Source organism: Bactrocera tryoni, unplaced genomic scaffold (genome assembly GCF_016617805.1).
Source record: "Bactrocera tryoni isolate S06 unplaced genomic scaffold, CSIRO_BtryS06_freeze2 scaffold_11, whole genome shotgun sequence".
In the NCBI taxonomy this organism is placed as follows: domain Eukaryota; kingdom Metazoa; phylum Arthropoda; class Insecta; order Diptera; family Tephritidae; genus Bactrocera; species Bactrocera tryoni.
Genome location: NW_024395824.1, coordinates 11755954 through 11767708, shown reverse-complemented (window position 1 = coordinate 11767708; position 11755 = coordinate 11755954). Strand labels below are relative to the sequence as shown.

At 35.5% G+C, this 11755-nt stretch overlaps 1 protein-coding gene across 1 annotated transcript in view; it reads right to left on the bottom strand.

Moving 5' to 3' along the window:
- Positions 1 to 11004: 11004 nt before the first annotated feature.
- Positions 11005 to 11755, bottom strand: part of LOC120779776 — a 65996-nt gene continuing 65245 nt past the window's right edge. The window contains exon 14 of the mRNA XM_040112154.1: positions 11005 to 11331. Coding sequence (XP_039968088.1) covers positions 11305 to 11331 — 27 coding nt within the window. The 3' untranslated portion in view covers positions 11005 to 11304. The remainder of the gene's footprint in view (positions 11332 to 11755) is intronic.

Genomic DNA, 11755 nt, shown 5'->3' with positions numbered 1-11755 from the left:
CCAGGCGCCATGATAAGTCTGCAGCTGTTACGTTTCTAAACGCATTTTTCTCGAATCAACATTTTCTGAAACAGTCATGGTCCTAAAAATTATTCAACCGATTGCTTTAAAATTTACATATGTTCTTCTACTCATTTATAGTTATCGTCCCTACCAGAATTGTTTATTTTCGAAAATACTTCCATATTTTTTTAAACGATTTTTAGCGAAAAAAACAAGATTTTCGTGACTTTTTTTGAAGTTCGACATTTGTTTTTTTAATGAAATTGATTATATTTGGTAGGGACGATAGCCGCAGTACTACTGAATAATACCGCTATCACCATGACCAGTGAATTACTTTTTTTTTGTTGGGGACTACTTTGATTTAAAAAAAAACTATATTAAAAATGCAAAAAAAAAAAAAAAAAATTTATTTTCAAAATACAAATAAAAATATATTAAAAAATTGAAATAATTGAATTTTGTTGTTGCAAAAAGAAAATTTTCCTAAATATTATAGGCACACTCAAAGAATTAGGAGCTATAATTGACTGAAGAAATAATATATTACGATTACATAATGCAGAAATTATATTGCAAGAAAAAATGGTTAAACAAGTAAATAATATCCGAACTACTTGCGGTAATGATATAGAAAATATTGTAAGAAAATATGCGGATATCTTTGGTCCCGTTTTGGATAGAGGTCTTGTAAATACGAGCGTCAGCGCTGAAATTAAAACAATAACAGACGAACCTGTTTATTGTAAGTCATACCCTTATCCAGCAAACCTTAGGGAAGAGGTGGAAAAACAAGTAGATGAACTGTTAAGAGATGGAATTATTAGGCCTTCGAAAAGCCATTATGAAGAACCCTTGTGGATAGTGCCAAAAAAGACAGGCGCATCTGGAGAAAAAAAGTATAGAGTAGTTACAGATTTTAAACGTCTAAATGCGATAACTATTCCAGATGCATATCCTATTCCGGATATAAATAACACTTTAGCAAGTTTAGGTAAGTCTAAATAATCTGGAAAAAGATATGAAGAAAACAGCTTTTTCAACTGCTAATGGTAAATATGAATTCACCAGGCTGACTTTTGGCTTAAAAATGCGCCATCCATTTTTCAAAGGATGATTAATAATGTTTTGAAACCTTTAATTGGTAAAAGTTGTTATGTGTATATCGACGACATTATTATTATAGGTAAGGATAAAGAAGATTTAAAAAATTTAGACTATGTATTTGTATTGTTCCACAATTCGGGATTAAAAGTGAATTATAAAAAATCAAAACTTCTTAAAACACATGTGTAAGTTTTGGGTTATGTTGTTACCGTTGGCCGATCCTGAAAAAAATTCTTCTATAAAAAGGATATTGCCGCCTAAAAACCTAAAAGAACTAAAAAGCTTTTTAGGAATAGCCTTCTATTATAGGAAATTTATTAAAGATTTCGTAAAAATTGCTAAGCCGCTCACAAATCTAAAAAGAGGTCTTTATGTTTAAACAAAAGCAAATCAATCAAAAAAGGTAAATATTTCGCTAGACGACGAATGTTTAAAATCATTTAATGATTTAAAGTAATTACATATGTCTTCAGAAATTCTTACATTTCCGGACTTTACAAAAGCTTTCAGTTTAACAACAGACGCTTCCAATTTAGCCATTGGAGCTGTTCTTCCACAGAGACATTGGTAAAGATAAACCAGTAACTTATATCTCAAGGTCTCTTAACAAAACGGAAGAGAATTATTTTACTATCGAAAAGGAGATGCTTGCTATCATATGGGCAATTGATAAACTCAGGACTTATTTATACGGTCAAAGGAAATAAAAATATTAACCGACCATCAACCTCTTACATTCGCCTTGAGTAATAGTAATAAAAATGCAAAACTTAAGCGTTGGAAAGCTAGAATAGAAAAGTATAATTATAAATTAATATACAAACCCGGTAAAGCTAACCATGTTGCCGACGCTTTATCCCGGCTACCGACGGAAATTAACGTTCATGATAATTCTCAACATAGCGCTGATGAAGGCAGCACTGGTTTAATTCCTCATTGTGAAGCTCCAATAAACGTGTTTAAATCACAAATAATTATTTCTAAAGGGCAAGAATTAGAAAGTCATGAAGAACCACATCCAAATTATCATAGACACTACACTATATATCAACAACACATCTTAATAAAGAAGCCATAAAAAGCAGTTTAAAAAATAATCTTAACCCAAATATAGTAAATGAAGTCCAAATTTCGGAACAATACATCGGCTTATTACAAAAAATATTTAAAGAATATTTCTCAAAATTTGAAATTAGAATTACCCAAAGAATTGTAAGAGATGTTTTTAGTGATGAAGATAAGTTTCAGATTATCAAAGAAGAACACAAAAGAGCGCATCGCAATGGACGGGAAAACAAGGAACAAATTTTGGAAAAATATTATTTTCCTCAAATGGCCAAACTAATGAAAAACTACACAAGAACTTGTGAAATTTGCCACTGCAATAAATACGATCGTCGAGCTTGCAAACCCGAAATCCAAGCTACACCTATGCCATCTTATCTGTTGTAAAACTTACTTTTAACGCAGGGAGCCGGAATGAATAAAACACCTTGATTAAATTTCATATGACCGTTCTCATCAGTTGGTTATTAAGAACTAACAAAATGGATTACAAAAATCTTAAACGTAACCGAAAAACGTTGTTGTTGTAAGGGGAAAACTATGGCCATTCGTGGTTGCCAGATTCTTCAACATTCTCCCACCGAAATCCGCCACATAGACATTATTGAAGTCGCAGGTGAAAAATATATATCCTGCATAGATAAATTTTCCAAATTTGTGAAATTTTTTAAGATAAAAACCAAATCCGTTTTATATAACCGAGACAAACTAATAAAACTGCTTCATTATTTCTCTGTACCAAAAATCTGGTATTGGTCAACGAAGGCAGTTTTGTCAGTTCAATGACGTTAAATTACCTAGAAGCATTGGGAATAAATACATATTTTACCCCTCCCCAGAAAAGCAAAGTGAATGGCGAAAGTGAACGCGTGCACTCTACTATAATTGAAATACTTAGATGCCTTCAAGCCGAATATACAGTTCAAAGACAATAATGTAACAATAACTATTGTAAGTAATAAACGAATACATAAATCTCATTTAAAAAACTGACTTTTTAGGTTGTTACCATACTTAACGGCAGCTACGGTAGACATTTACGAATATAAAAGCCCATTAGTCACAATAAAACAAGGATTAACGAAAATTTCGAACAGGTACTACAGAACTATACGCATCATTGACTTAGATGATTACGAACGAATTCTCAATGACATTAGACCTATTGTTCGCTATCAAAGAAAACAAACCCTTTATTTCCACAACTGAAGTACCAAATCACACAAATTGAAAACCTTCTAGAGCAACTAAAGACAAGAAACGTGAAAATTAATAAACGATCAATTAATTGGACTGGCTCAGCCTAATGCAACCGACTGGGACAAAATATTGACAACAAATAATGATTTAACAGAAAATATTACAGAATCAACAATCACTTGATCAAAGTGACTAACGAAGTACTTAACAGCTATAACAAAATATTGGACAGGATTGACACCAACGATACAGTTACGAACAAATATTATTTAATAAGTTAGACTTAATAAAACATGAAATGTCTCAAATAGTTCTGGCTACCCAACTTAATTAAAGCAGACATCTTTAATATTATTAACCAAACCGAAACCTTACCTTATAAAAATGAGTTGGCAGCATTGAGATATGCAGAGCCGTCAATGATAGTGAAGAACTCACTTCTTTTATACGTCATATCCTTACCAAAAACCGAGGAAACTCTATATAACAATATTCTTATCCGGTCAACAATAAACAGCAACAAACAAATATTTCATTCATATAATAACCTCTTGATTTCACAAGAAGAGAAATTCGGCATTCAAGAAAAGTGCTTGATCATTGATAATATAACAATATGCAAAAGAAATTAATTAAACCTTTCAATGAAAATCAATGTATTTCACAAATTCTGATGGGAACAACAGCAGAATGCGAATATCAAGTTCAAAATAACCCTATATTAGAATTACTCGCAGAAGGAACACTATTTGTATCTAAACTTAACATTTAACAATGTAACACCAATCCTGAATGGCACCTTTATTGTACATTTTTTTTACGAAACAATCACTGTAGGGAACATAAAGTTAGCACTGTCAGCAATCACGCCGTAATTGTGAACGGAAATGATCGAAGCAAATACATTCATAAATAACAACAACCGAAAATTGTAACTTAGCAATGAGTCAAAATATGTTTTATATTATCTTTAAGACGTAGTCAAGTTATCACTGTCAGCAATCACGCCGTTATTACGAACGGAAGTGATCGAAGCAAATAAGTAAATAATAACAACCGAAAATTGTAAAGTTGGCAATGTAAGCTTCAATATATTTTATATTATATTTAAGCCATAATCATGTGAGAAAAAATATGTTACTTATAAGAGAATATTGTATTTAGCTCTGTAAGCAAAAGCGGAATTAAATAAATCAACCAGGTTCAAGTGAATACGAGAACGTATTCTTGGACGATGCGATAGCCACTTCGTATGCCACTGATGTTCGCACACTTTTCGCGATGATCATTTCAACCTATCAGCCCTCAAATCCGCATCAATTATGGGATACGAACAAAAATGAGATTGCCGAAGACATTTTACAACGTATTCGCTAAGAATTGGAAATGGGAAAATTGCGATCGTCTTGACAATGAAGACGACTCCGTGAATTATACATTGGAATTTCTAAATTTTTTGGAGAGGCTTAGTATGCCGCCGCATCATATGCGTCTCAAAATTGGATCTGTCATTATTATGTTTCGCAATCTTCATGCGCCAAAACTGTGTAATGGATCTCGACTGACTGTGACCCAGCTATTGAATACAAGGGAGCAGAATACTTGATTCTACGAATTCCTTTGAGTTCCAACGAATTGCCATTTCAGTTTAAACATATTCAGTTTCCAGGGAAAATTGCATTTGAGATGACAATCAACAGGACACAGGGATAGTCGCTAGAAGTGTGAGGCATAAATCTGGAAATGACATGTTTTTCACTCGGCCAGCTATACGTGGCGTGTTCACGAGTTGGAAAACCATCTTCTCTGTACATTTACGCATCGGAACAGAAACAAAAAAATGTTGTTTTCAAGCTATGTTGCAGTGAAAAAAATGTAGGAAAATCGCAAATAAATAATTTTCAACTCAATATGAATTTTTGTCTTTTCAATTCAAAAGACATAATTTTCGCTATACGAGATATACGATGACATTGACATAGTTCAGCGAATTAAAAGACAGCGGCTACGCTGGCTAGGTCATGTTGTCCGGATGTGCGAAAACACTCCAGCTCTGAAAGTATTCCACGCAGTACCCGCCGGGGGAAGCAGAGGAAGAGGAAAGCCTCCACTCCGTTGGAAAAACCAAGTGGAGAAGGACCTGGCATCGCTTGGAATATTCAAATGGAGAAATATGATAAATATGAAAGGCAAAAAGGACCTCGTGGAAGAGCTGGAGGGCCGTCACGAGTCCTCTAAGCTTACGCGTATTCTCTCAAAAAACCCAGTGTCTCCGGGTGATTTCAATGATGCAAATGGGAAGTGGGCCCTGAGCATTTCGTTCAAACAGTTTATTTTCCCGGGACCAGCTGGCAGTATACCAGCCCAGCTGCAGCAGGCTGTTAAGGTGTCATGCAGCTGGTTGGCACCTATCCATGCAAACTGCATCAGACTAGGTTACATTCCGGGGGCCTGGTGACGAGTCAGAGTTACGTTCATCCCGAATTCTGGCAAGGGTTCCCAGCACCTCATTCTCAGTATTCTGTGCGACCGAGTTATTGAAACGGAATTGGGCAACGCGCACGGCAAAATGTGTGGGGGTGCCCCACAGGGTGGAATTCTCTCTCCTCTTCTATGGATCCTGGTCGTTAACGACCTGCTCGAAAAACTCGAGGATCGTGGCTGTCCGGATTGAATATGCGGACGATGTATGATCAAAGGAAAGTTCCTTAGCGGGTGTACGAGTGGAAGTGATCTCGGCATCAACCCAAATAAAACCGAAATGGTTTTATTCACTAGAAGATATAAGATCCCGGTGGCAGCGCTGTCGCTAATGGGAGATATTCACCTGCAACCGGCGTATACAGTGAAATATCATCATCCTGGATAGTTAGCTTTCATGGAAGCCGAATATCAAAGAGAGAGCAAAAAAAGGCATCGATTGCCCTATACTGCTGTAGAGGAGTCATTGGCAATAGGTGAGGCCTCTCCCCGAAAATGGTCCTCAGGCTCTATGACACCATAGTCACTTCCATTATGTTCTATATAGTCTTTATGTGGTGGAGGACTTTAGAGAAGACCACACTTGCAAAGAAACTCGACAGCGGTCAACGGGCTGCGCTCATCAGCATGTGTGGTGCGCTAAGGTCCACTGCTTAACGCGATTTCGAACATAATGCTCGTGGACATCGTCGAAAGGTGTACGGCTGCGAAGGTGGATATTAGACTCAGAGAATCTGGGTTCTTAAAAGAATGCGCATCTGAACACTCGTATATCCTCACACACTTTGACTGCATACCGGATCATCTGGATCATAGACTCGCCAAACCGAACTCTGACGGCTCCTTCTCTGCCCAAATACCGTCGAGGAAGCTGTGGGTGGAAAGAAGCCGTTGGAAGAAAGGGACAGTAAACTTCTTTACGGATGGGTCAAGGCTTGGAGGGAAGATTGTTGGGGGGGGTTTACTGTCGGGAGCTCTCTATCAGCTACAGTTTCAGACTTCCCGACTATTGCAGTGTCTTCCAGGCTGAGGTTGCAGCCATCAAGGTACACAGCAGCAGATTTTCTGCTCCGGAGTGCGTCCTCTATTAGAGAAGTGACCATTCACTCAGATAGCAGAACGGCGATACCAGCCTTCAAATCATTTACAGTGCGTTCAGGGTTGGTCGAAGAGTGTCTAACCGCGCTATCATTACCATCGAGTGTCTTTGTGATAAGACTGGTATGGGTGCCGGGTCATAGCGGAATCGCAGGTAATTGCAAAGCTGATGAGCTAGCAAGGAAAGAAACCGTACAATCATTATCGGTGGAATGGGAGCGATTCGGTGTTCCCGCATGTTCTTGTGTTCTACTACTAGATAGCTGGGCCTTGCGTATGCTTGGCCATCGTTGCGCAGTCGTAAAAGCTTTTTGGCCCAAGAATGACCGCAGGAGATCTAGCGATCTCTCTAGACGAACCGATGGGTGTTGAAATTAAGCGAGTGATCTTAGATTAGCCATCTAACCTAACCTAACCTATCGGCTATTGGACAGAATCCCTGCCCTGCCCTGTCAAGATCTAACAAGATTCTATAAACTTTGAAACTGCTGTCGCACAAATTTAGCGATTTCAAAACAAATTTTAAGATGCGCCGTCAATGCGCCATCGTATAAGATTCACAGCCATGATCCTGTCGCTCAAAGTAAATGGAAAGAAAGGCTTAAGCGAAAAACCCGTACCACCTTATACAATATTAGCCAATAATTCATTTGTAATATACAATAAGCAAATTAAATTTTATGTTAACTAGTTATATGACAATGGCAATGAAAAAAAAAAATAACTTCAACTTTCCACTATAAACTAATAAATTAAATCTATTTATGCACTATTGATGATTAAGTATACGTATTGAAATTATTTAGTGATACGTTTGTGTACATAATGTTGAATAACATGGGTGTAAAACTCATAATATAGGCTAGTCGAAAAAGGCTTTTCGTATTTCTAATAAACTTCAACTTATTTTTTTAATATTACTAATAAATAAATAAACAAATAATTTTAACAATATTTTGCTTGACCATTTTTTTCCATTTTTCCGCTACAGACATTATTCCACCAGTGTAAATCAAAATTTCGAAATTTCCAGAATGGAAGCGACCGAACCATTTTTGTGCTACACCAGTGTTTCCCAAAGTGGGCGATAACGCCCCCTTGTGGGCGCTGCAGGTGTCAAGGGGGGCGATAAGAGACCCAGAAAGAAAATGTGTAGAGGTCTGGGGGTTATTTGTAATTTTATTTAGCTAGGAGGTGTCCTAGACAACGACTACATGAGCTCTCGACTCTCAACAACAACTTGTGAACATCAACCAATATGAATCAAAAGATTGCTCAAACTCGGTTCTATATTTCTCTCCGCATAGTTCATATATCTGTCCTATTTTATTGAATATAGAAAAAATTAAAATCATGTCCATCGGTCGCTCCGTTTCATAACGGGGTATCTCGACAGGATAGAATTTATAGAATACTAACTGTCAAACGTATTGCTATTGCCATTGCCAAATCTGTATGTGGGCATTTGCTATCATAATATAATCATTTGCGCAAAGGTTTAGGGGAGGTAGGTTCGAGCTAATGTAGCGAATGCTTTGAGTTCTTGACTAATTTATTTTATCACTTGCGAAATGACGTCGGGTATGTAGCGGATGTAACGCACGTTTTGAGCTTTTGAACTCCTTAAATCTTTTATGTGGAAAATAAAAAAAGGATCTTTATCCTTTCTTACAAATGTGTTTCTGGGAAAAATAAGATAATAAGAAAAGGAGAAAGATCCTTTTTTACAAATGTATTTCTGGGAAAAATAAGATAATACGAAAAGGAGAAAGATCCTTTTTTACAAATGTATTTCTGGGAAAAATAAGATAATAAGAAAAGGAGAGAGATCCTCTTTTACAAATGTATTTCTGGGAAAAATAAGATAATACGAAAAGGAGAAATATCCTTTTTTTACAAATGTATTTCTAGGAAAAATAATATATTTTTGGACTACTATATAATAATTGTGCTTAAGCATTCCTATATAAACAATGTAATATTTATTTTATATTCATTTGTGGTTTTGCGGGCAATAGATGAGCATTACTTACGCCTCCTTTACACTACTCGCGAAGTTAAACGTATTTCTCAAAGCAAAACAATGTCGGAAGTAAAAAAGAAGAGACGGCAATACTGTGCGGAATACATTAAATTTGGATTCATTGAAAATCCCACAAACCCATCCTCGTCTTTGTGTCTTCTATGTCTAAAAACATTTTCGAATGAAGCAATGAAGCCTTCAAGACTGCACGATCATTTGAATAAAATGCATCCAGATAAGAGAGACAAGAATGTAGCATATTTTCAAGACCTAGAGAAGAAGCATAATACTCATCCAAGTGTAGCAAAACTATTTTCGGCGGCTGCTAAGCAAGATGACGACGGACTTCGAGCTTCGTACAATATCTCTTTGTTAATTGGTCAAAAAGGCAAACCACATAACATCGGATAAGAGTTAATATTGCCAGCAATAAATTAAGTAATAACTACCGTGCTTCATAAACCGGCCGCAGATATTATCCGAAAAATTCCTTTGAGTAAGAATTCTGTGCAAAGACGAATTGATGAAATGGCTGAAAACATTGAAGATTCATTGTACGATCACCTGAGGTCAAGTCAATTTTCAATTCAGCTGGATGAGTCCACTTCGCCAACTAATGAAGCATTGTTGTTCTCTTTCGTGAGTTTTATTAAAGATGAGAAAATATGTGAAGAACTATTATTTGATAGAAATTTAGAGACCGATACAAAAGGCGAAACCATATTCAATATATTGGAAAAGTTTTGCGATGAGAAAGAAATTCCTTTGAAAAATATAATTTCAGTTGCTACGGATGGCGCTCCAACTATGACAAGGTGCCATAAAGGCTTCATAGCGTACTTAAAAAATAAAATTCCAGATGTCCTTGGTGTCCATTGCGTTTTTCATAGACAACATTAAGTTGCTAGAAACTTAAGTGAAAAACTATTTCAATCACTGCAATATGTCATCAAAGCAGTCAATAAAATCCGCAACAGCTCTTTGAATGATAGATTATTTCATCAGCTTTGTGTTACTAATGACGAGGATTTCAATCGTTTGTTGTTTCATACTGAAGTGAGCCCGTAAGAGTTAACTTGAGACCTAAGCGCCGTTGTATGTTACCTACTGCGCTTAGGTTCCAAGTTGCTGGTTATAGTAAAAGTTTCGCTTAGAATTCTCCGTTAATATACATATGTATATAGGTCATAATAATTAATTTGAAGTTATAGTGGTTTTTAAATAGGTGAAAAATGGGGGCGCTAAAAAAATATTTATTTTCAAAGTGGGCGGTAGACAAAATAAGTTTGATAAGACTGATACAGCATTGTCTCCGTAAACTTCACAAATTTCATTAGTGGCTTGCGTGGCATTCTTCCCTTTATTATACAAAATTTTCAAAATATAGCAAATTTCTTCATTATTTTCACTCATTTTTGAACAGCTGCAACATTTTTTAACTTCCCCCAATTTAATCTGTGAGGTATGACACAATGTCATTGGTAGCACTGGAGATACACGACTGAACGACATCTGTTGGCAAAATACTTTTTCGATTACCCAATACATTGAGAAATTATATTTTTTAATTTGTGAACTTTTGGAATTTAAACACGAATATTTTAAAAACAATAAGTTTCCTGGGGTAATATGTACATATGTATATTCTTAGTCTGAAGAGCATTTTTTATCCGCCCATACCCATTTTATCTCCGAACTTGGGGGATGCTGTACTAAAGTTTTCCCTGTACGCGCCAAATTTTGTAAAGATAATCGTCAAATAAAAAATTTTTAGATTCAATGAATTTGATCGTACAAGTTGTATGGAAGCTATAGTGCTGTGATATCGGCGGTTCCGACAAACGTGCAACTTCTTGGAGAGAATAGGATCAGACCAATATCTTAAGAACTGAGGGGCTTGTTCGTGTATATACGGACCGATGTGGCTAAATCGCTTGAGCACATTATGCTAATATTTATATATGTATATATTTGATCATTTATGTATATGTACATTTTCTGTGTTACAAACTTCATGACAAACTTAATGTATCCTGTTTATGGTATAATTAAATATTAAATAATTGTAATATTCTTGAAGTTTAAAATATTTGAATATTGTTGTTGATTCTAGAAAAATATACTATTAATATTTGATGGATAATAGTGTTTGATTACCACGGCATACAGTTGAACTGAGCAGATATATTATAGGAACACGTGCCAAAGCGCATAGGGACGCAACATACGTGGGCTCATTACACTTTTTAATAACAACTACAATAAATACGTAAATGCGTAATTATATCATATTTCAGACAAGAAATTTATAAAAATCATATCAGTTGTTATTCCAATGCCGAACTGTTAAAAATCTGAAATGAAAAAATTTGAATGCGTTATATACCTTTATACGAGTTTTGTTAATTTAACAAAATGCCAACTAAAACTACTCCACCTAACCGATTTTAATAAAAAAAAACGCTTCCCTAATTATTATTTGTTGCTGCCAGATATTTTGATAAATTTATGGTCTGTTATGTTCGTATTATTTCTATGTGAATGTTTTTTAGTTGCATAGCCTATTAGACTTAATACACTGAAAAAAGAATGTATGTAGTTATATTTTCTTTGTACATTCTTGCTGTCATTCTTGTTGCTGTGCAAAAAAATGCTATATTGTTGTAGACCTTAATCTATGGTGAAGCTAATTTGTAAAAGATACATAGGACCGAAAACAGAGCAAGTGAACTGAAGATTAGCGGTAGTCAACTCGTCTCGAGTTGTACTCGATAAATC